Here is a 26,070-nt window from a genome sequence, read left to right on the forward strand (position 1 = left end):
CGCATGCTCCAAAATAGGTCTTTGTCCTAACTAAGAGCAAAGCCGCTGCAAGTTGTGGCCTGGCCAAATAATGTTGTGCAAATGCTGCAACTATTTCCATTCACATGAGGAAAGAGAATTTTAAAATGCTTTGTATCCATAGTGGGAAAGATGAATTTATAAATTAAATAGGATTTTTATCCCTTTTATTTCAATTTTAATCATTTGTTCGAAATAAATGTAGCCACTCATTATTTCATTAGTACATTTCAGTAGACGCTAATAGGCTCCACTCTTATATGTGAACTTCAGCTCAGCATTTCACAATAAATGTACAACTCCACCGATACTATCCCACGCCAAAATAGTTATTGTTGAGTGACTCATTAATTGTCAGTTTGGGAGAATTTGTCCAATGGTAATTCTATGTCCTTCTTCCATGAAGCTAGTTATTTTAAATCTTCACCCATTTCAGGAAAGTACATTCCTCCACTCAACTTTGCCTCCATAGCTGTGATGCACGGAATTAATAAATGCTTCGACACTGTAGGAACCTACTATGCAGAAGAGGCCTGGTAGTGGAAGTCAAATAGAACATGAATCCACATTAGTGCTTGAAACCATCATGTGACCGCTGTTAGCTTCAGCTGCTATAATAATCTCTAGGAAGTACAGGGCGTAAGACCAGCCAGATGGTCCATTTCTGCTAAATTGATGATGTGAGAGAGATTTCAGTACCTCGGGTCATCTCGCAGCCCTGTAGCCCTATGGCAACCATGAGAGGCATAGCCTGTTAGCTCTGCTTTGAACACCAAAGACCCACTAGGTATCCTGTTCCAGAAAGGCACATGATCCTTTCCTCATGGACTGAGATAAGTGTTAGATTTTTTTTTCATATAAAAATGAAAATGTGTTCAATCAGAAGCAGATCACTCTCAGAAACAACCAGTATCTATTGGTATCACCTGCTAACTGATTTCTTTTTAAAAGGCAAGTTCTTATCAGGCTCAGAGTGACTTTAGAACCCTCAGATTTTTGGTATCTGTGTGATAGTGTAGGGAGCTTAAGAAACTGTACTGGTCAAGCCAATCACCTAAGGTGTGTACTCTGTCACTTTGACATCCAAGAGAAGAATTTGACCTTGATGAGGCTGTTTCCTGTCTACAAGAAGGGTCCTAGATTTGATGTGGGCAATTGAGGGCTTCAACACACGGAAGGCACCCCGTGAGCTTGGGGCCTGAGGGAGGCAAGCATGGTCACTCAATGGGTAATAAGCAACACTTGTAGCAAGAGTGTGTCACTGCGGTAACTGTACCAGTGGCTCACTAACTCCCGGCCAATGCTCATTATTTATTGACCTCTTTCTCTGTTTTCTACAAACGTCCTCTATAAAACTGAAGATATTGTGCAATTCATTTTGCTATGGACTAGAGAGTGGCTCTAAGTCTCAGGACATAGAAAAACATAGGAGTCATGACTGATTTCCACACCACTTGCCATGGGGTGTAGATGTGGTTGTGATTTTAATACTCCTCAATGTGTAAAAATAATCAACATAGAATCTATAATCTGTTTTGATAATTTTCATGGATTCAATAGCTCTCCTACAGATAGTGGTAAATCTCAAGAAGAGAAAGTTTTGTGAAAAATCATCTAGATTTGTCCATGGAATGTTCATCCCTCACAGAAACATCGTTTGCTTTTTTAATTTATTGTATTTTTTCCCTGTATTTTATGGAAAGGTTTACAGGGTGTTCAGGGTCTCACTTCTAGATCAGACTCATAGCGATCCTCCTGTTTACAGCCTCTCAAGAGCTGGGATTACAGGCATGAGCCACCATGCCCCGTCTCAATTGCCATCTCAGTGGCCCCTGTTTGCAGGGCCAGCACACCAGGCCTGGGGATTGAACCACCAGCCCCTGCACCTGCCTGCAGTCACCTTAATCCACTGAGCTATTTGGCTGGCCATTTAAATTTATATAGAACATCAAATTATACTTTGCCACTAAAAATGCCACTTTCATAAAGTTCTTTATTGCTTTTGTTACTTATAAAGCTAATTAATCACTACTCTATTAATGGAAATTTCATTGTGTAGTCTCTGAGAAAAAAGAACACCTGGATTCTAAGTAATTTGAGATTTTAAAAATGTATGTGTAACACACAGAAGAAATTTCCATAAAGAAACTAATAGTATGCAAAACGACTCTAGTGTCAAATAAAAGGCTATTTAAAGAAAGTAATATTTTTCACCCTTTCCTTCCATTCCCGCTACAAACTGCCTTTATGCTTTTGTCCGATGACAACACCCGGCATCTGGTTGGCACCTGCTCTACCAGTATCAAGTTCTCACCTACCGAAGCCGAGAACTTCACTAGCAGAAGCTCAAGTAATCTTTAGATAAGCATTAAAGAGAAGGAGAACTTGGAGCCAGGTGAACAGACTAACAGCGAGCTCTGATGGAGTAGCTATTTATAATGTATTCATCAATTGTGCTTTAAGTAGTCAGAGATAATGTACAAAATTTACCAAATCCATCTATGAATAGTCTAACAACCCCTCATGTCATCTCCCCCTCATGACTTTATTCTGGTATCAATGCAATTATATGTACCATTAAAAATGCACTTGTAGAACAAAGCGAAAGCCATTAATTACTGTTCTATTTATGAAAAGACCACTTGGGTTTTAGACTGATTTATTATATGTTTCAGAATAACATCAGACAACTTTAAAACACAAAAATGACAGAAGAGTACTAAAACCAAATATATTTTCTATCTTTGAAGATGGTATATGAGTTGTAAGATAAAAGTGAATTTTCAAAATTTTAATGGATGTAAAGCAATGTACTTACTATGGAACATACTTTTCTCATTTAAAGGGATTTATGTTTATTTTACCTCAAGACTTTTTGGGAAACTTAGCACCAAAAACTGGCGCAGAGTAAATGATCCTTACATTACAAAAAGAACTAATCGTGTTGATTGATAATGACATTAATATTATGGCCTAAGTGTTGTTAATCCTCGTAACTTCTCAAAATTACTTCTGCCCTTGGAGTCAGAATACGTGAATTAGTGACGTTATGATATGTAAACGCCTCCCCACCTATGGGTACCTGGCCTCTGAGAACTCATGCTACTGTCCAGTTTCCGTGTCTTGGCCCTGTCACCTAGGAAGCGTATGGCCTTGTACATGTCATGGCTTCTTTGAATTTCGGCATCTTCATTTTCATGCTTGAAGTAATGATGGCATCGACATTTTAATAGCAGATTATGTGCCAAGGCTCGTGGCCGATGCAGCATCTCTACAACTGCTAGAGCTGGTATGAGGCTTAAGAGATAGAATTCCTAAGAGAGTACTTGACAGGGCCCAGGAGATAGCTCAGCAGCAGCATAAGCACCAGCCTAGCAAGCACAAGGTTCCGAGTTCGATCCCTGGTACTGGAAAAAAAAAAAAAAAAAGAGCCCTTGACACAGCAGAAAGGTTCTACTGCTGACGTACTTTTATTTAACAAGCCCACGAACACCAAGAGCATTTCTGATTTGGGATATCCAGATCAAAGATGCTCAACCAATACAGTCCATTAAATATTCCCAAATTTGTGTTTCTCATGCCGGACACTTCAGAGGAGACATGCGACCCCTGTGGTTGACTGCGTCTCCAGCTGCCCACCGTCTCTTCCTTCCACAGCTTGCCGTTGCAACGCCAACGGCTCTACCTCTGAGATCTGCGATAGCCGCACAGGACAGTGCAAGTGCAGACCCAACGTGCAGGGCCGGCAGTGTGAAAAGTGCAAGGTAAGGGGCAGCCGACTTCCGCTGATGCCTCCAGAACCCTCCCTCTCAACGGCTTGCATTTCATACCTTAGTGTGCTGAAAAGGGGGCTTGGAATTATCGAATTCTACAAAGAAAATGCCTGTGATACGAGAAATATCTTCTCAATTTTCTCTACCATTGCAGTTGACCTGAAACCTACATTTCTTTGGCAGAGAATTTGTATAATACTTCTTATAATTCAGATGTGTCGGGGTAAAATAACTTCCAAGTTTAACCCCAGCCACTGGAGAGTAAAATATTTTTTTAACCTTTAAAATTTTAGGCAGAATAAAATGTATTCGTTCCTTCCTTCTTAGCAAACACTGTTTTTCAGTTTCTTCCATCATAGTTTCTTCCAGTGAGAAATCTATTAGCAAAAGTATACAACAGAGAAGCCAATCAGTGTACTTTTAGGCATAACATTTGCTGAAATGAAATACTCGGTTGAACTATGCTGTTCTCAGTCCCTGGATGTGTTGACTGCCCTGCCTTCAGGACAAGCAGCATCTGGGGACTCCTTCCTGAGAACAGGTGGATTTGGGGAGACCTTTCACGTAAATACTTTTTATTGACAATAAAGACAAGTAAGCAGAAGCAAGCAATTCTCAGACGTCAAACTGGCCTTTCCGCAGGAAATTTGAAAATATCATCTGCGTCTCTCCCCTGAATAACACCATATGCTCTTCTTCTGTTTTCTTTTCCTTTCATTCTCTTCTTGGCTTTAAAGCCTAATATGTGGTGGGACCCGTTGAAGCGGCTCTGTGTGCTGTGTGACTGCAGTCCCCTGGGCTCTGTGTCACAGCAGTGCGGCCCGACAGGAAGATGTGTCTGTGCACCAGGCTACGTAGGGAAGCGATGCCACCTCGCCAGGCAGGGGCACCGACAGGAGGAGCAGCCACGGAGAGCACAACGGGTGCTGGGGTCCCCCCGGAGGTGGGGTTCCAGCAGCTCCAGCGGGTGCCCTCGGGGAGCCTATCGGGCCCCAGCTCTGGTAATCCCGGAGGTGCTGCATGGCTCAAGCCCAGCATGCCATGTTCCTTGTGCTACAGCTGAAAGTCCCTGGTGTCCCGTTACAAATAACAGTTGCTAAGTGTGCAAACCTGAGATACAAACTTTAGATAGTTCCTGGCTGAAGCTTCCTTTGCCTTCTCCAGACTAACTCTCCTTGTGCTGTTAAAAGTACATTTATGTTCATTAATGTTTCCACTAACCATGGATATACAGAGATCAAATAATCATTTATTTGAAAGGACATCCAGCATCATTTGAAGGAAACTCAGCTGATGTGTGGACAAATGAAAACTACCACAAAGACAGGGGCTGCTCCACGTATATTTACAGCACAGATGCGGCGCTTGTCTGACATTTCATCCTAATTAAGTGTTTTGTTTCCACATCCTAATTGTGCTCATGGATGCATCCAACACAGAGACACAGTTTCACATGTAACTGCACAGCATATGCAAAATGAAGAAAGTTGTTTTCACTTCGAAAAATTTAGTCTCCATCTCATTAGGCAAAGCAAACGAGGCAGGGAGAGATGGGAGAGCAGGCAAGGGCACTTATCCCGGCTGCATTGCAAATTTGCAAGACCATCATACTTACCACCCTGGATTTACCCTAGGTGGCTATGGTTAGCGTTAGAAGGACAGTGAAATACAAAGGGGGGGGGGGAAACCACATTATTTTATTTCTTGGAACTTTATCACACCTTTGAAGAACAAGCATTTCTTATAATAGCTTCCCCAGATCATTACCTCTTCCTCTAATTTCTTGAATCTTCTCATTCCATAATTTTTTTCTGCTCATATCCTCCAAGAAATCAATGCTAGGAGGTTTGGGAGAGACCTCTGTGAATGCCGAGTGGGGAGAGTGGATGTGCCCAGGGCCTGCTGCTGCAGCACAGTTCTGCCTCCAGGAAACAGCGTTAGGAAAAGACTCATGGGGCGCGTTCTATCACGATGCCCCACGTTGGAGCAGAGCTATGGGGATTCCCCAAGCAATACCTGCCCTTTGGAGGAGCCCTGAATTCAGCAGGAAGCTGTAGGATCTTGCCGTCATCAGTCACTCACCAGGAAAAGCCTAAAGAGAGAACAGAAAGTTTGTCTACACCATGCAAGATGCTCCATCAGGACAGCGCTCCGCTGAGTGGTTTATAAACGGCAGATGCTTGCGGGTTCCCAGAAGGGCCATGTCAGCCTCCCCTAGACAGCCACCTTCTCATCTCACAGCGGAGAAGTCTCTGTGTGACTTCTTACAGAGGGCATCAATCACGATGATCCTGCCCTGTGACCTAATCAGGTCTAAAGGGCTGTGGCCTCCTGGCGCTATCACCGTGGAGGCTAGGAGTGCAGTCTGTGAAACTGGAGTGGGAAGTACATGACCGCACAGTCCACTGCGTAGTTCTCTAGTGGACCTTGAAGGCTGAGCACTGGGGTCGTGGATATTCCACGCTGCAGAGCCTCTTGCAGGGAGATGAGCTGAGATGCCTCCAGCGCTGATTCTGGTTAGCAGTGAGGTCAGCACGCAAGATGCCGACAGGGTTTGGTCAAAGTACAAGTTAGGTTTCAGTACTATGATCATTTCTCTCATTGCTAAATGTGAAAATATTTAAAATTAGTTCTTTTTTCCAAAACGAATTAACTATAAACAAAAGATAGGATTCGGAACTGATGCAAAGATTTCCCTAATGAAAATTAGCAGAAAAATCAAGGCCTGTTCAAGCCCCTTCCCTACATACATCACAGAAACGTGCATTCCAAGACCACTGTCCTGACGCAGTGTGCCCGCAATCAGACCACAGGCTCCGAAGCCAGGCTGCCTCGGCCGCAGCCCTCACCCGCAGCCAGGTGTGGGATAACCTCAGACAACTTATTTACCCTTCCTGGGCCTCAGTTTTGTCCCTCCACAAAGCAGTAGTCACAGCCACCAACAGGCACCTGCAGAACTGTCCTGAGAAGGCAATGAACTAATTTCTGTAAACAGCTCCGGAGGTGCACACGGAGGAAGGAGCACTTCCGTGCTGGGTCTTGCTATGATCTCGCTGAGGGAGAGCTGCAGAAACCCATTCAGCGTGGCCTGCGGAAGGCGCTCTTCCCTAGCTGTGTTCTGTTACTAATCTCAATGATTAATGATGACTGTTTGCTCCTTACATTTCTTCGTGCGGGAGGTTTTCCTCTGCCAAGCAACAGATTTTTGAATCCCAAATATATCAATATTTTATTAGTGAGGTGTGATAATTTTACTTTGGTGTAACTAATCTTAAAAAGTACATTTTATATGTACATGTGTATGTATCTGAAGGGATGGTACTGACATTTCTTAAATATTTCCTTGCCTAATCATCATTTGAACTTCTGCAATGATAACTGTGATTTAGAAGTTCACTTAACATTTAATTGATTTCCTCACTAAGTGCATGTGTATGAATATGTGCATATATATATATGTATGTAGACAAAAATATTTAGGTAAGTTCATGTATTCACTAAATCAGGAAATTTAGGAAATAATCACAAATGTGAAGTGCATTTTTTACAAGTCAACTTACAAGATAAACAGTGAGAAACACAGACAAATGTCAAATATTACTCCTATAATTCAGATTTTAAAAAGAAAAACATCTAATTTTAGCTGGGATTCTTAGCATGACCCTGTAACACTAGTACTCTGGGAGGCTGAGGCAGGATCTTTCCAAGGTCAAGTCCAGCTTGGACAATTTAGCAACTAAGCAAGACCATTTCTCAAAAAAGAAAACAATTTATGGTTGGGAATACAGATCAGTTACATAGCAGTTTTAATAGTAGAAGAAAGATTAATATAACATTAAGTTATATTATGTTATATTTAATGGTATATTTTTGTTATATTTAATCCAAACGTCTTGGATTCAGTCTCCAGTATCATAAAACAAAATACTATTTTGATATGTTATGTTGTAGCCTTTTATCATGAATGCATGTCTGTTTGAACATTTTCATATGAAAATACGTATAGACATGTAGTTGGAATCATACACGCATACAGCTTTATATGCTTCATTTTAGAAATTTCACTTAATGCGATATTAATTGTATTCCTACTATCAAAAGTGCTTCAGAGTACATTTACACTATTGCCTTCCCCTTACAGCACGGATGTACCACAGTGTCGCTAGTCCACTAACACTGAACGCCTCCTTGTCTCTGTAGTTACACATTATGACACATAACCCTGCAGTGAACACGCTGTTGCTGTAATCGTGGTTCCAATATCTGGTCATTTGTCCAGGTCACTGACCCAAATTTTACATTGAATTCTTTTTATGAACATTAAGAATTATGTGTTTGGTTTTCCATCATACAGGTGAATTTCCTCTCAAACTCATGTCACTTAGTTGGAAGTGCTACAACTTTTCTTCTTGATAAATAAGATCTGATTTATAACTAAGAAGGAAAATCAAGTCAGCAGTAAATGTAAAAATTAAAATGATCATCAAAAAATCAACCCGCATTACATTTAAACTATAAAACTATTCTTAGCTAATCATTTTAAAAGTCTAATGTTCAGTGTGAGTTTTATTTCTCAAATTTACTGTTAATACTGCTAACAGCAGCAGCAAAAATACATACTAAGGCTTATTCATTCATCTTTGGATGATTCACATTTAGAGGCAAGATTTAATTTTACCAAGAAGTAATTATTAGGTCTAATTTTTCAAAATAAGAATTATTTTTACAAAGAAGTAATTACTGAGACTAATTTTCCCAGATTAACATATCATAATGTGACTTACTTTCTATTTAATCAGACAGCTATGATGTACTTTAAGAAGGATATATGCTTTTCATTTTTCTGATAGGAGAGAATTCTGAATCCATCTCCATTTTCTATCAGAGTCAGCATAATCTGCTAGTCTGCAGCCCCAGAAAGTTATCCACGTCCAGTAATAGAATCTTGACCATAGAAGATGATGTGTTCAGATGGATGCAGAATATGCTTTATTAATAACTCATCAGAGCCTGAAAATTTCCCTTAACCTTCCTCATTTAGTGCTTTAATATGTGTTGTCACAAATTGATTTCACTTATTAGAATGAAATCCAGGAAATTAGATGGTCATCTGGTCAATTATTTGGTCAGCACAGGCACAATCTGTAAATTATATTTATATTGTGTGTACTATAGGGATGATTAATAGTATTGATGGTTCAATGACAAAATTAGATCAAATATCAGGGGGAAAATATTACTTCAACTTTAGATTGCCAGTCAATAGAGAGGAAAGCATTTGTACCTGGATGAAAGGGTTCATGAGATCTGAAAGAAATCAATTCTATTTACTAGGAATAAAGTGAGTAAAGTTGCAAATTAAAGCTAGAACTACAATCTATGACATAGTTCACATTTTGGCTAGAATCTTGGGACACACAGAGAAAGCCAGAGGAAAAAGGACAAAAGGATACTCTTCATTTTCCCACTAATTTTGATGACATTGTGAGGCAGTTCCATTTTTCACTTTGGATGTCATAGAGAACAGCTACCTGGTTAAAGGACAGCTCAGGGTACCAGCACGAGTAATACAGCAGGCAGCCTGTAGGTTCCCCACGACCTGCCTGATCACGTGATCGCGTGCATCATCTTGTTTCTTAGAGAGTTCAGTGACTGACAGTTAACCTTCCTCTTTTCTATTTTGTGCCAGCCTGAGACCTTTGGCTTGCAATCTGGAAGGGGCTGTGTTCCCTGCAACTGTAATTCTTTTGGGTCCAAATCATTCGACTGTGAAGAGAGCGGCCAATGTTGGTGCCAGCCTGGAGTCGCAGGGAAGAAGTGTGACCACTGTGCCCGTGGCTACTTCAACTTCCAAGAGGGAGGCTGCACAGGTGTGTGAGATCAGAGTCCGGGTGTCCGTCCGTTCTTTGGTGTTGGTGAGCTCGTGTCCATAAAATTACTTCTACTAAAGGAAATGGGCATTGACAATAAAGATGTGATACAACATTGCAACTGGAAACAATGCCTAACAAGAAACTATACCTGCAACTATGCAACAGACGTTCTCTCTGCAGGTCCCAAGCCTGGTGTTCCTCTCTGACTGAGACCTTTCTTTGGCCTATTCCTCAATGACTATCCCATTCTAGAGCCCAGTGTTCAGCTCTGTGTGGGGTGTGTGTGTGTGTGTGTGTGTGTGTGTGTGTGTGTGATGTTAGGTTGTACTCTACTTCCAAGCTATTTCAACTTTTTCTAGTAAAAACTGGACATAAAGATCAAGGAAATTACTTTTTATAGTACAAAAATGTTTTTACCTACAATTTTGCTGCCTTAAAACCTGCGATGTGGTGGGAGAGCAACAGCATGCATCTGGATATTTAGCTCATAGGAAAATGCGGGTAGGTGTTTCTGACAGGAGTCGCAATAGGTGTGTCCTAGGTTGTGCACAAATCATGGGAAAGGACAACACTGGTTAGTGTGCTAGAGACGACTTGAAGTTGAACATAGTGTTGAGGTTCACACCAACAATTTAGAGTCAGTCCTATTGCACCAGGCATGAGGTTGGATCTCACCTTTGCTTACTAAACTTATTGGCTGAATTTTAGTGACACTCCTGAATTTTAATATGTGTTGTTACAAATCGATTTCACATATTAGAATGAGTAAGTAATACTGTACTCTCACCATCATGGTAAGATTTCCAAATATTATTATTGACTATAGAAAATCTATGTGAGAATCAATTGGATTAATATTTAGTTATTTAGAGAATCAGTGTCTTTCAGACATTCCTCAGCACTTTAGATGTATGCTTCATATCACAAACTAGGCATTGTAAGTTATTCTGAATCTCATCATTGTAGGTCTTCTAAGAATCTTTATGCAATATTTAATTTGTTTAATTTATTTTTTTATTTATTTGGTACAGGGTCTCACTATGCAGCTCAGACTCGTAGTGATCCTCCTGTTTTCAGCCTCCCCAGTGCTGGGATTACAGATGTACATCACCATGCCCGGACTGTATGCAATATTTAAACAAACATCTGTGTATACTAAAAAAATACCCCCACACACACACAAAGCTTCATTTTAAAATACACTCTGTTCTTTAAGTCTATTTCTCAATAACATTCTTCCATAATATGAATTAATGTAATAATATTATATGTTCTCATAGAGCTTTGAACCAGATTTATAAACCAACCAAGACTATTATCTAAAATTATGGAATGATGGTAACATTTTATAAATGCAGAACTATCATCCTTCTAAGCCAGAGAAACAGAATAGGAAAAGCACAAATCAGAATGGATAACATTATGATCAAGATGGGCTGGCTAAATAGCTTAGCAGATTAAAGCACCTGCTTAGGCAGACACAGCAGTCGGGGTTCTATCACCGATGTGCCGTGCCAGCCCTGCCCCCGGGGCACACTGAGACAGAGATTGAGACTGGGCATGGTGACATGCACCTGTAATCCCAGAACTTGGGAGACTGAAAACAGGAGAATCACTACTAATCTGATCTATATAGTGAGACCCTGGAGACCCTGGAGACCCTTACTAAAATACAAAAAGAAAAATTATGATCAAGAGTATGACTTACACTAAACAGCTTGGATGTATGTAGTAGCCACAGCAAACATTACCTACTTTTATGAACTTGACTACGTGAGTTGGCCTCACTTTCTCTTGAAAATTCATCTGCTGCCTTTGGATGGTAGCGATGTCTACATCAGAGATTTGTAAGAGCTGGTTGACGTAGTGACTAACAACTGGATAGAGGGATGCCTAACATATCAGTGTTGTATGTTTGCTATCACTGTCACCTTTACTGATATAATTAGCTGCAATACACATTGTCCTTTGGCAGGAGAAAAGTAAATGATTTCTCCGATGTGCTTCCTGTTTTGACAATTCCACTAAAGATCTACTTAGGAAACTTTTGTTTGCTAACAACGATTCAGACTGTCTAGAGACATGTTTAGCTAATAAATTTAAGCATAGTGCTAACCATATTTCTTCTTAATGAATAGTATGTGTGAGATAAATTTCCTTAACATCAGCAACAACAAAAACAACAACAACTGACGTTTAGCATTGATTCTGTGTCAAGTGTTGTGCCAAACATTCTCACAGCTGGTAGGAAGTGCTTTAAGCAATGATAATGGTGCTCTCTTAAAAAGCGATCTTAATCAAATACCCTAAATGTATTTGGTTAAAATGATTTAATTATCATAGAACTAATTAAAGGGGCTCTCATAACATTAGTCTTACATTTGAATTCAAACTTTATTCTGTGTGGCTTCTGCTTTCATTTCATTGCAATTAAAATCTGCACTAAAACACACTCCTTCACTGGGTCAATTATAGATAAGAAGTGGTATGTGTTCCTTGTGAGGGTGGCTTTCATGACCTTCTCAAAAGATGTTTTACTTTTATTTTGTCTTTTTGTTTTGTTGCTGTTGTTTACTTCTTTTGTCTTTTTGTGACAGCATCTCACTATGCCGTTCAGGCTGGCCTTGGGCTCACTTTGTAGCCCAGGCTGGTCTTGAACTTGCAACCATCCTATCTCAGCCTCCTTAATGCTGGGACTATCGGCATGTGCCATCATGCCTGGCTTTGTTTTGCATTTTTTGACAAAGTGAAATAGGTAGAGAACTTCGACTCTTTGTGTATCATTCTTACAGTGAAGAAAATGAAATACCTTTGAAAAATAAATCAGGTGATTAAAAAGTTAATCTTTCTTTTTAAAACAGTCTTACTATGTAGTGCAGGCTAGCTGTGAACTCACTATGTAGTGCAGGCTGGCCTTGAACTTGTGGTGATCCTCCTGCCTCAGCCTCCTGAGTGCAGGGATTAGAGGCATGTGCCACCAGGCCCAGCTAAAAGTATATTCATGTCTAGAAAATGTCTGCAACTCAACTATTTTAAATATTTGCAAGGAATATTCCAGTAGATGTGATTTATAACCATATACATGATACACTAAATTTAAGACACTGATTAAGCTTATTGGTTTATTCCCAGTCAATGTTATCATCAGGAAAGAAAAATTAATCTTTATATCGTAGAAAGATACTCATGAACTTAAATATGCATATAACATTGTAAAACTTTATAGTACCTTGGTATCTGATACTAAAGTCAATAAATAATGTGTTAAAGCAGCTCTCGCTCAAGCTTACTAGGAAAGTAGAAAATGATTTAACTTTTTAAATTATTAAATGACTTGTAATGCATGTTAATTGGACACCTGCTCTGCAAAATTCTGCTCCATGATATGAAGCTGAATGAGTTAAGGAGTTTTCCCCACCAGTGATCATTAATCATATGAATATGAAATCTGGACAAAATGACCTAAATCACTACCACAACAATGATCAAATTTATGTTGCACTGAATACTATGTGACCTTCCATTGTTATCTCTCTGTCCTCCATGAAGCCTGTGACTGTGCCCATCTGGGTAACAACTGTGACCCCCAGACAGGACAGTGCATCTGTCCTCCCAACACCATTGGAGAGAGGTGCTCTGAGTGTGCGCCCCACACCTGGGGCCACAGCATTGTCACCGGCTGCCAGGTGAGTCAATCGCGCTTTTCATCTCATAATTTTGTATAGATATTTTTTAATAATTTGTTTTATAATTTATAATTATAATTATATTGCTCTATAATTGGACATTATGAAATCCACATTATACCTTATAATAATATAGAGCTACCAGAAGGCATTGTAGATAGTGGTCAGTTCTTCCAAAGATAAAGTAAGTGCACATTTGTACCACTGTCTCCATGACAACTAAAAAATGGAGGGAAAATAAAGGAGCCAAATATGTAATAAGACCAGGAATCACATATTACATGTAGATACACATAATCAAGTACAAATTTAGAATATAAGACAATAAAAGATTAAAGGAATTTTCCAAAATCTAAAGAAATTGTCTCCAAATTGACTAGCTTGAGGTTTTAGGAGACAGATGAAAGCGTCCTTCAGAGTCGTATCTTTAGCAAATGTTAGTTTAGAAAAATCCTCTTTGTTTTCCTGTAGATAAACAATGGAAACTGGCATGATCAGACTCAAGTTCAGAGAAATGTACCTAACATTAACAGGAAAGGTAAATCTGATGAAACTGTTAGAGGAATACTAAAGAGAAAAGCTAGGCAGGAAGACCCAGTCCAGGTGTGGCTCGGCTGCAGAGCTCATAAAATGATAGGAGCTCATTGGTTTGTCCATCAAGGCTGAGCAGCTTAAGGAGCACATGTCCTGCTTTTAAACAGAGTAAAAAATGAGTGATACACAGCCATTAGAACCAGTGCAATTAGAGAAGGAGCTAGCTCAGTCAGGGTGGTGAAGAGTTCAGGGTTTTATAAGCCCTTAGTGCAATATTATTTAAATAAAATGAATTTACTCATTGAAAGTGAAGAGTTTGGACAGTGAGTCTAATTGTGGAGCCATTCTTTATGATCAGCTCTGCTCATGCTATGACTATTTTGCCTTTTACATTGCAGTTGTCATTTCTACAAATTGATAGAAATAAAATCATGCCCTCGTGTTATTGTTTGGTTAGATTTATTGTTTGGGGGACATAAGAAATGGTTTGTTTTTCATTTCCAGTATACCTTGGGTATTTTACATACTTTATATTTGCATATAAATTTTCAATTCAGTTTCCCAATTTCTTTATCAGAAAGTCTGTTCTGATTGGGATGACACTGAGTCTGGGGATCAATTTGGGAAAAAATGGTATAAGAATACTGGACTTTCCATTGCATGGAGCTGGCATAAGTTTTCATCTACTTAAGTCTTTCTAGGTTTTCTCATGCTTCATAGTACTTGATATCCAAGCTTTGCACACACATTACTCATCGATCATTGTTGTCAATGCCTGAGAGGAAGGTAAATGATACTCGGTGTCCCATTTCAGGTTGCATGGCTGCCAGGAGACAAAAATACATTTCTATATTTTAAACATTCTATAAAGTAACTTTGCTGAACATATAACTCAATTTTTGGTAGTTTCATTAGTATTTTTTTACATGTACGTGTCACCTATAAAAATAATGTATTTCTTCTTTTCCAATCTGTGTGACTTTTGTTTTGTTGTTGTTGTTGTCTTGTTTCTGTGAAATACTGACTATGAGGTATATGAACAAACATCCTAGCTGTATTTTTATATAAATTTGAAGTAGTTTTTCCAAATGAGAATGTCATTACTTGTATTTTTTTCATAGACACCCATTGATTGTTCATAGAAGTTCCCTAAAATCTCTAGTTTGCGAAGAGCTTTAATCAATAAATTACATTCATTTTTGTTGCATCCCTCATCTGCTTCTTTGGCTATGACTATGTTATTTTTAAAATTGTCACTGTGATGAATAATATTAATTGGTATTCAAATGTTTATGTCTTGCTGAACTCCTCAGGCAATTTCTACTTCATCTGAGGGATTATTGTTTTTTTAGTTTTTTAACTGTGTTGGATTTTGCTTATTATTCACATTTTGGTATCTACATTTATAGGGAATATTGATCCATTTCTTTGTGTAGTGTTTCATGATGTTAGCATTTGTGTACTGCTACCCTTATGAATGGATGGGTAAGGACTGCCTTCTCCCAGGTGATAATAGAGTTGGAATAATCAATGAAACAGAAAAGAAACACTAGAGAAGACTCCAAAACTAGTTCTTTTGCAAAAAAAAAAAAAAGTCAATAAAGTTGACATTTTCCACAAAGATCCCTCAACACAAAGAAGAAATAATCAAAATCAAAAATAGAAGAGAATACATCACTATCTATAGTATCTTATAGACATTAAAAGGATATGATAATCATCAATTTTTCATTAACAGTTTGTATTACATCAACTATTTTTCTTTTGCTTACTTTGATTTTTTTCTGAGTTTTTCTAATTGCTATAACTGGTACAGTTGAAAGTAATATATATTCTGGAATTAGTGGGTAGACTATTGCATGAAAGTTAGTAGTTCCTACTGTCCACGTGTTTTCTCAATATTGAACTAAATTTTGAATTTTTTGTAGTTCTCTTATGCTTTAATTCATGCATTTTGGAGCAGCAATGGCAGTGTGTGCATATTAACAATGTGATGTCCCTCTGGAAAATCTAATGAAAAAATGTCCTTTCACCCTTTGTCATAGTCCGCATTCTAATACTTGTCTTTTTTTTTTTTTTTTGGAGGAACCAGGGATTGAACTCTGGCCCTTGCACTTGCCAGGGAAGCGCTTATTCCACTGAGCCATCTCCCCGGTCCCCATATTTTTGTTTAATATTCATATAGCCCTCTCAGTGTTCTATGGCTTTGTGGCTGCGTGGCAAGTTTTTTCTTCAAATTTATATATTCCATCTTTCTTTTTAAAATTGCATGTGTTTAAAATTGCACAGGTAATATAGCTTCCAATTGTTTATTCAATTCTAATACTTTGGCCTCTTAGTTGGAGTATTTAAATCATTTTCACTTAATAGAATTACCTGTTTTGGTGTGATTGGATTCCCTACGCTTACCTGTTGGCTGTTTCCTTCACTATCTGCTATACATTTTTTCATTCCCTACATTCCTTTCAGTTAAATAAGTTTTATGACTATCACCTCTAGATTATTTTGTATGCCTGTTTTATATAATTTGTATTTCTCTAGGCACATACATTTCTAAATTTCTAGAATGTACTTCAAAATAATATTAGATTATTTTATATTTTTCATAAGAAACTTACAATGGTAAACTTCCAATTTCCATTCTTATTCTTTGCTCTGCTATTAATATATTTTAGTTCTTCGTGTTATATATGTTACAATATAATCTTAAGATTTTAATTTAAATATTCATATTTTTAAAGTTGAGACTTTTTTGTTTATTATAATGTTAATTGCTTTGCTTATATCCGAATTTACATTTCATACCATTTTTTTCTTCCATTAACTAGATTTCTAATTGACATTTTTTTGCTTCCAGTATTTCTGGTCTACAGAGGGTAGTTCTTCCTTTTTTTTGTTCCATTACAGTCTTTATCTTTCCTTTGTTTTTTGAAGATATTTTTGATGAACATACAATGTAAAAACCAATTTTTATCTATGTGCTGAAGCTATTTTTGGAGTTTTCCTGCTTATTTTTAATGATATTATTTGGGTCATTTGCCTCTGTTAAATTACAATTTTTATAAACTTTGGAAAAATTTTTTCTCCTTTTGTCTATACATTTATTTCTAAATTTTACCCCAGGGACTGTTTCTGGTTTCCACTATATATACATTAGACTACTTGAAGCTTTCCCACATCTTATTAAGTTCATATTTATTTTGGCTTAATTTTTCCTTATGTTTTCTTTTTTATAGCTTTTATTTGTATGTGTGAAAATTCATTGATTTTTACCTACAGTGTCTAATCTGTTGTTAGTAACAAGTACATTTTTGTAATTTCAAATATCACATTTTATTTATTGAATTTTAGCTTCAATCTGTGTCTATCTTTAATTTGTTCATTATATTTGCTTTTTTACTCATCATTGAAAAAAATTTTAGTATTTATAAATAGTGACATTTTTAAGGTAAGTGTTCATTCCATCATTTCTTTCAGAATTATTTCTACTAGTTTATTTTTCTCCTGTTAGAACCATATTGACTTGATTATTTATGTGCCTGGTAATTTATTGGATGCTAGACATTGTACATTTTTTGTTTAAATAAGATTTGTTGTATTCTTTCCTTTTATAGTTTTTTTTTAAGTTTCTTTAAAGACAACGTAGTAGTAATTGATGTGACATTAGAAACAGTATACATTTAGAAGACCAAGATGTCAGGTATTTAAGCATGGTTTTGCATTACACAGTACTGCCCTCAATGTGGTTGCTTAGATCACAGATACCAGCACACAGAGTTAGTGAAGGTGAAGATTCTACACACTAACTGCTATTTTCAAAAGACTGATGGCGATTTTTAGTACAGTCACCTCAGCCATCCTGAAAATATGCTTGCATGTTTTCCCCTACTTTTTTCTTATCTTTTCTCCTTTCTCTCCTCTTTGTTGGTTAATCCTTAACTTCCGTTTCTTTCTGCTTTACTATATCGGCTGTATCTATCAGGTTTTGCTTCTTTCAGGACCTTACACGAAGGAGACAATATGATACTTGCACATGTGGGTCTGGCTCATGTCACTCAGGAGTATAGCCGCTAGTCACACCCACCGGTAATATGGAACCCAGGGCCTCCGTGTGCTAGGCTAGCACCCTACCAGTGAGAACATTCTCACCTGCTGTGTTCCTTTAAGGAGGGTTAAACTCTATCAGTCACACAGTTTGTTACTCGTAGACCACTGAGATTCCTTTAAGTTTTACTTTTATGCTCTATTCGAGGAGGAGCAAGGAAAACTGCCCTTCTGTGCACCAGTTAGCTGCACTCCTGAGGTGTGACTGCTCTGAGAACATTAGTCAGCTCATTGTCATGTCTCTCCATGCTGAGTTCCAGGAATATAAATTATCCCAACATTTCTTTGAGGTCTGGGGCTATTTATATTTTATTTGCACCAACTCCATAGAATGTAATCTTATATACACATATTAGTATTCAGCCAAAGACTTCAGGGCCCCATCTGTATGATTTCACTTTCAAACTTCTTTTGTTTTTGTTTTTGACCACTCAACTGTGTTTGCTCCCATAAACTATATTGCCTTTATTTTCCCTAATCTCTATGATCTATCTGTCAACTCAGCTCTAGTGCTGGGCTTTATTTGGTTTCCCCCACCTGTGTGTTGTAGCCTAGAAATTGTCCCTCACAAGTCTATGCTTTCTGTTATCCAATGTCTGAAAAATGATTTTTATTTGATTTTTTTATTCTACTCTATACTTTCTTTTTCAGATTTGGAACTAAAAAAAGACTTTATTGAGGGCAAAAGGATGTGAATACGAAAATTAAAAGCTTATGTAGCATTTAATGAACCTTCCACTCTCTGTCCAGTGAAAACTGGATGGTATTTGTACATTTTCGAAGGGTCCTGATCTGCTCATGATGTCTTTATACAAGGGGCAACCAAGGGGCAGATTCCTTAATGGCCTTGGGGGAACTCTCATCAGGGCAGGAGTAAATGTTCACATCACCTGCTTCTTCCCCTTCTGTTTCATGTGTACTGCAAAGTAATCATTGCATGCAATGGGGGAGGCCTGCAGTTAGTGAAAAGAAGCTCTGGAAGCCCACTTTGCCCTCTTGGCACTGCCCCAGGTCCTTCATGATTTTGTCCACAGCCAGAGGGTCTTTTTGATTTTCCAAAATCCAGGGAACTCCTTTTCCATGAGTCCTCTCAGGTCCTCCTTTGTTAAGTAGCATTTGTCCCCAGCAGATTTGTGAAACGTAAGCATCATGGTTTCCATGGTGTGTTCCATTTGGGAGGGCATCTTGGTGAGGATTATGACTGATCCTAAAAACAAGATTGGTAAAAATAAAACAGGCATGAAACCAAAGATAAATCTGAACAACTATATATATGAATATAATTTTTATATCCAGAATCAAACTCATGACCTCACGCTTGCCAGGCAGGGACTGTGCCCCTGAGCTGTGTCTCTGGCTCAATTATGTACTCTAACTGAAAATGTTCTTTATTCCAATAATTTCGTGAGAAAAAGACTCTAATTTCCAAAACTTTTAGCAAAAAATTGTATTAGATATACAAATAAAGAGCAATTGCATGCCTATGTAAGATAAAGGTCAAAGGAAAGCTCGCCAACAAAGCCTCGTAAATCAAGATTGTGGAACTAAGCATCCGAAGCCCACGTGCTAGATGTCAGTTCTTTTGGTTCTCCCAGAGTTCTGCTCCATGGCTTGCTTTTCCCTTTATGTTCTCCCAGCATTCCACACTTCTCCCAACATTCCACGCTTCTCCCAGCATTCTATGCTTCTCCCAGTACACAATGCTTAAGTTATAGCATCATGTCTGTGTGTTTTCTGCTCTCTATCCACTAGATGTAGGCTGCATCTCCATAGAGCTTAAAACACTACATTAAGTAAAGAAGTCAAATGAGCTTGTCAACACTTTAATTTTTGAAATAAAAAGTACTTGAAGAAAAGCCATAACTTTCATGAAAAGACAGAAAAAAAATACAATCTTTTCTTTATAATTCACATAGCATTATGGTTTCTGGATAATCATCTATTTTCTTAAATGCAGGAAACAATCTTAATGTTTATGTTTACTGATCTTCCCCGAGAGGCTAAACTAAAATAGTACAAAAGCCGATAATAGCTAAGTCATTAATATGGGTTAATAGAAGCATGGCATCATTAGGATTAAAATTTCAAGATCTCTTCCACGCAGTTGTGGTAATGGTTGTTGTTTTTCTTCCCTCCGTAGGCTTGTAACTGCAGTGCAGTGGGGTCCTTGAGTTTCCAGTGCAACACACACACAGGCCAGTGTGACTGCCGCCCACAGTTCTCTGGTGCGAAATGTACAGCGTGCACACCAGGTCACTGGAACTATCCTCACTGTGTTCTCTGTGACTGCTTCCTGCCGGGGACAGAGGCTGCGACCTGTGACTCAGACACTAAGAGATGCTCCTGTTGGGATCAAACTGGGCAGTGCAGTTGCAAGGTACCCGCCCCCCAAATGCTGCCCGGCGAAGCCTCGCTTGAGTCTGATTCCATTAATCAGTTTTTGCTTCATTCGGTGTTCATTATTCCTGCTTCATTAGGCTACACAAACAAAAGCTCATTGCTTGACACAGTTTTCACTGATATATGTTCATAGGCATGCAAATAAAATGAGCTCGGCTTGTTAAGAACTTATTTTCAACCCAAACCTAACTGTCTCTCTAAGACATATCAGAAGATATATTTTCAACAGTGCAGTCAAATTGTTTTTCTTTATATATTCCCTTTGTTAAAGAAGAAAAATCTGAGAACTTGGGCAGGGAAATCTATTGTTTAAGTGCTATCGGAGAAAAATCACAGCTAAACAATAAAGCTTGTGAAAAACCATTTCTCCTAAAACCAATCTACAATCACTATACACTGAAAAATATAATAACTGCTATGGACATTCACTAAAATTTTGACACATGCAAATACTGACTTATAAACAGCAACTACAGGCAAATTTCAGCCCTCATTAATATTGCTAAATGATGTAGAAAAGCAGCCAATTAAAAAGTATGTGAGGGATTTTCCCCCTTGTACATTTCTAAACCATCAGTCCAGAACAAATGCAGTTAAAACTGTGTCACTGATATGTTTCTTAAGAGGAAATCTGTGCAGAGAGGAGAAGAGAAAAAAGAAAGATAAAATCTAGGCAGAAGTTTTTAATACAGTCTTTGAGATTTAGGAAAGTCATAACTTCTGGCGTGGAGAACTCCAGTCAAAGCAGAGGACAATGCCACGTTATCACACATTATAATCATGTTTTTCTGGGCTGGCCAAATAGCTCAGCAGATTAAAGCACCTGCTTAGGTACACACAGTGGTTGGGGTTCAATCCCCCACCTGCTGTGCCAGCCCCGCCCCCAGGGTACTCTGAGATAGTGACTGAGACTGGGCTAGGTGGTGCGCACCTGTAATCCCAGCCCTTGAGAGGCTGAACACAGGCAGATCACTACAAGTCCAATCTACATAGTGAGACCTTGTAGACCCTGTACTAAATACAAAAAAAATCATGTTTTTCTGTTTCATGCATGTTTTATATGTGCATTTATATTATATTATATTATATTATATAATAATTTAATACATAGATTAAGCTCCTAACTGTTCATTTTTGTTTTTTATAACCCGGCATAGTACCACTATCTGGCAATATTTTTTATTTGGCTTTTTAAATTCTCATGAGGGTTTCAATTGCTCACAGCAAAATTGCAGCAAATGTGCCATTTAGTTTTAAAAACAATGTGAAACACCCGTAGTGATGGGCAGATTTATGTACAAAAACACTTCTTGTAAAACCGTGGAACCGTAGCAGTGAGCTCAGCTACGTGTGCCGTTTGAGATGGGAGGCCGGCACTTGGTGGTCTTTTGTTTGATTGCAGTGCAGAACTGTGCTCCTCTTATTCATTCTTACATTGATTTCCCCCATGACTTTGCTGAGAACTCTATGGGGCTCCCTCTCTTGTCAGGTGAACGTGGAAGGCATCCGCTGCGACAGGTGCCAGCCAGGCAAATTTGGACTTGAGGCCAAGAACCCACGTGGCTGCAGCAGCTGCTACTGCTTCGGTGTCACCAGCCAGTGCTCTGACGCCCAAGGACTGGTCCACAAGCGGGTGAGCGAAGCACTGCCGGGCCTTGTCGTGTTACTCCCTGCTGGCATCTTTTAGGTGGGCCCTGGGGATGGTAGGAGGAGATGGCAGACATTTAAGAAGCCTCCCCTTGCGCACACTCAGAACTAGTAAAGGGACCGTGTGTCACTAGGCAGTGGGGGGACATGGCTTTTTTAATTCTTCCTTAAACATAGTTCATTTTTTTGTGCTAAGAGAATGACGCCGAGGGGGAATAGGAAGCACTGTCAAGGAGAAATTATACTTTGGCACGGAAAGAAGCTGTTTTCTGTGGAAAGGGAGCACAGAGCACAAATGTCGCAGCACACTAGCACAGCAAGGCCAGCTAGAAGGGGATGCACGTGTTCCAGCTAGCCCCGGGAGTCTTTCCTTTAGCTCTTTGTTTTAAATTTGATTTTCATTAGCACAAAAGGTTTCAGATATTGTGGTATTTGTTATGCAAGCTTGCTGAGTGGATTTATCTCCAATCTTCTCCCCTAGTAGGAGGCAGTCCTCTTTCTTTCTTTTTTTCTTTTCAGTACTGGGGATTGAGCTCAGGACCTTGCGCTTGCCAGGCAAGCGCTTATCCTCCTGAGCTATCTCCTCGGCCCCAGTCCTCTTTCTTGTGAGCACGTTTTATCAGGATGGGTGGGCACTTTCCAGCACAGGCGTGGACCGCGCCCCCCCCTCGTCTTGAGGGATGCCCCCCCCCCAGGGATGCCTCACTTCCTGCCACACATGGGTCCACACAGGTGACGCTGGGGGCGGAGCAGACCCTCCTGCCCCTGGTGGACGAGGCGCTGCAGCACACAACGACCAAAGGCATCGCCTCCCAGCCCCCGGAGATCGTGGCAGACATGAAGCTGGTGGGGCAGGATCTGCACTTGGAGCCTTTTTATTGGAAACTCCCGGAACAATTTGAAGGAAAGAAGGTAAGAAGTTTAAAGCCACGTGAGAATGAAGTAAAACATGCTTTGGGAGGAATCACACCACCTAGAGATTTGCCTAATCATCGCCGTTTCTCTTCTGTTATCAGTTGATGGCTTACGGAGGTAAACTCAGGTACACCATTTATTTTGAAGCCCGGGAAGAGACGAGCTTCTCTACATACAAACCTCAAGTCATCATTCGGGGTGGGACCCCCACTCAAGCGAGAATCATCGTGACACATGTGGCTGCGCCCCTCAATGGCCAACTGACGAGGCATGAAATTGAAATGACAGAGGTGAAGTCCTTAGTTATTTTGGTTCAGAGATGCCAATGGCGTGTGCTGTTTTGTTCAAGTGGCTTCTTTTCTTGTTAATAGAAAGAATGGAACTATTACGGCGATGACCCTCGAGTCGGTAGAACCGTGAGCCGAGAAGACTTCATGGACACCCTATATGACATCCACTATATTCTCATCAAGGCTACCTATGGGAATATCATGCGACAAAGCAGGTAAACCATGACAGACAATATTCCAGAGAGGTCTTCATCTGTACTCCCTGGGCAAGCTTAGGAAGACGTCGGGTAAGAAAGGCCTGGAAGGAGTGACCTCAGAGTATGAGGACGAAAGACAAGCCATCAGTAGCTTTCATGTCACCAGATAGAAGCTGCTGCTTCTATTGATTTTCCTTTCCATAAAAGGAAAACAATACAACTAAAGAGGGAAAATGCTGACTTCACCTTAGACATGATTAATTTAAGATGCCAGATAACTCAGGGAAACATACATTGTGAGTTAGGTGTAAGTAACTACTCTGCTGTACCCATGTTATGGAATTAATGAGAAAGTGGCTTCCTTTAGTTTTCAAGGGGACCCATCAGGGCACAGGGCGTCCAGTCTCTTTCGACCATGAGTGTTCTCATGTGTTTGCTCCAGGATGCTACATGTTATGGCCTCTCACACAGTAGACTAGGATGTGGAATGATCGTGGATCACAGTGGGGGGAAAACACAGAAGAACCTCAAGAATAACATGTTTTAGAAACCAAATCATGGAAGTAGTGTGTTCATATGACTCAAAAAGAATCCAGTTAGGGCAGGGATATAGTTCAGTGGCATAAGCTCCTGCCTGGCAAGCGTAAGGTCTTGAGTTCAATCCCTGGTACAAAAACATAAGAAGCCAATTTTAGTGAGAGATATTGAGACTGACACGGAAACCACCTTAGGGACATGAGTAATGCCAGTTGAGTGGAGTCCTGGGGCAGATATAGTCTCTTAAAGAAAGCTGGGACATGTTGAGCTAACTGGTATGCGTAAACACTTGTTTTCCATGAAAGTTACAGAAAGAAGGAATGCTGTAGTGTCGAAAGTTAAAGGGTGATTGTTTGAGTGAGAAGTAATTATGTTTATAAATTATGGGAAAGGGATTAACCCTAAACTGTTAAAATTATAAAGAAGATAACTGACGGTATGACCAGGAGACTTCAGTAAGTGAGGGCACATGGTCTATTTCTTTAGTAGAGGGACAAAGTACTCAGTGAGAAAAATGAGAAATCACACCGATATCACTAAGAATCGTGGAACAGAGGAGAAATTGGAGCTGTGCCCATGCAATAGTATCGATCTCTCTTTCATGTGCTTTGCTGTTACATTCTATAAGAATATGGACTCAATATAAATTGGTAAAAGAACACTATATGATAAATTAGTAGACCTGGCCAGGAAAACAAAATAAAATGTTTATGGAAGCTTTCATGATTCTATTAATCAATCTAAACATTCTATATTTTGAATGTTTATACTATAATAAGCATATAATATAGCCAAAAAATTTATATCATAGAGAATAGCCATATTAGGTTTTTGTTTTGTTTTGTTTTTTTGCTGAACCAGGGATTAAACTCAGACCCTTGCGCTTGCCAGGGAAGCACTTATTCTACTGAGCCATCTCCCCGGCCCCTCTATACTGTTGTTTTTTTTTTAACTGAAGTAGGAATTTTTGGTAAGAGAATAAATAAAAAAGCAAACTTCATTTTCTCGTCTATATTCCTTATTCCTTTGCATACTCTATTGTAACAGTTAATTTTCATGTAAAATAAAAACATACTAAAAACATGTTCTCTGCTATAATGTTAGGTATCATAGAATATCAGTTATACATCCTGTGGACAAACCAAAACAGATCTGGTACCAGGAGGTGGGAGAGCAGGTAGGCAGAGCTGAAGCTGAACGGACCTCCTCCCTGAGCACAGAGGAGAAAGGCGGCAAGCTGCGCTTTTCCAGCAGCACACGGGATGGCAGCGCCCGGCAGCTTGCAGGGGACAGTCATCGCAGCTAAGATCATGTTGTCTGCCTGGGCCTCTGTTAATACGATGATAGGATGAGATGGATCTTGTGGTGCTCTAATTATGCCCACATCTAAGGGAATAAAAGCAAGTCAAAGGGCCAGCCAAATAGCTCAGCAGATTAAAGCACCTGCAAGCAGGCACAGGGGCCGGGGCTTCGATCCCTGGACCTGCTGTGGCGGCCCAGCCCCCTGGGACACACCGAGTCAGCAATTGAGACTAGGTGTGGTGGTGCGTGCCTGTAATCCCAACTCTTGGAGGCTATAAACAGGAGGATCATTACAACTCTGACCTACAAGTGAGATCCTGAATATCCTATAGAAAAAAGCAAATCAGGCCACACACCCAAGCTCTCTGCCCAGGAGAGGCAAAGCCCCTGGCTGCCTGCGTGCTAAACTAACTGTTTCTTTGTTGTTCATCCTAATTGTCCAAGGGGCAGGTATCAAACTAGCAGGATTAGGCCCCTATAAGAGGTGTGGGGCGAAAGAGGAAGGGTGAGCTAGCCCTTCCCACAAGTGCCCCCCAACAGGGACCTCCCTGGCATAGGCTTGCTTCCTACAGTAGATATGCAAGTCAATTATTTGCAAATTGTTTCAATCTGCAATAAACTTGGTAGCTAACAGAAAACACATTTTGCCAGTAGAACTGATGGCAACAATGTTTTTGTTTGTTTTTCATCCTGTCTTCTTTGGTTCTCTCATCAATTTCACCTTCCTACCCAGTGACCTTTTATCTTTTTTCTCACTGTCTCTTTCTCCTACACATTCTCTCACATATCTTACC

At 39.5% G+C, this 26,070-nt stretch overlaps 1 protein-coding gene and 1 pseudogene across 1 annotated transcript in view; one reads left to right on the forward strand and one right to left on the reverse strand.

Annotated features, from left to right (window-relative positions):
- The window catches only part of Lama2 (laminin subunit alpha 2), a 639,722-nt gene that overhangs the window by 415,638 nt on the left and 198,014 nt on the right, over positions 1-26,070 (forward strand). The window contains exons 21-27 of the mRNA XM_023714262.1: positions 9,481-9,661; positions 13,214-13,350; positions 20,129-20,365; positions 21,878-22,021; positions 22,768-22,947; positions 23,052-23,240; positions 23,322-23,455. Of these exons, the coding sequence (XP_023570030.1) occupies positions 9,481-9,661; positions 13,214-13,350; positions 20,129-20,365; positions 21,878-22,021; positions 22,768-22,947; positions 23,052-23,240; positions 23,322-23,455 (1,202 nt within the window). The remainder of the gene's footprint in view (positions 1-9,480; positions 9,662-13,213; positions 13,351-20,128; positions 20,366-21,877; positions 22,022-22,767; positions 22,948-23,051; positions 23,241-23,321; positions 23,456-26,070) is intronic.
- Positions 18,870-19,172, reverse strand: LOC105742055 (annotated as a pseudogene).

Source organism: Octodon degus, unplaced genomic scaffold (genome assembly GCF_000260255.1).
Source record: "Octodon degus isolate 3935 unplaced genomic scaffold, OctDeg1.0 scaffold00034, whole genome shotgun sequence".
In the NCBI taxonomy this organism is placed as follows: Eukaryota; Metazoa; Chordata; class Mammalia; order Rodentia; family Octodontidae; genus Octodon; species Octodon degus.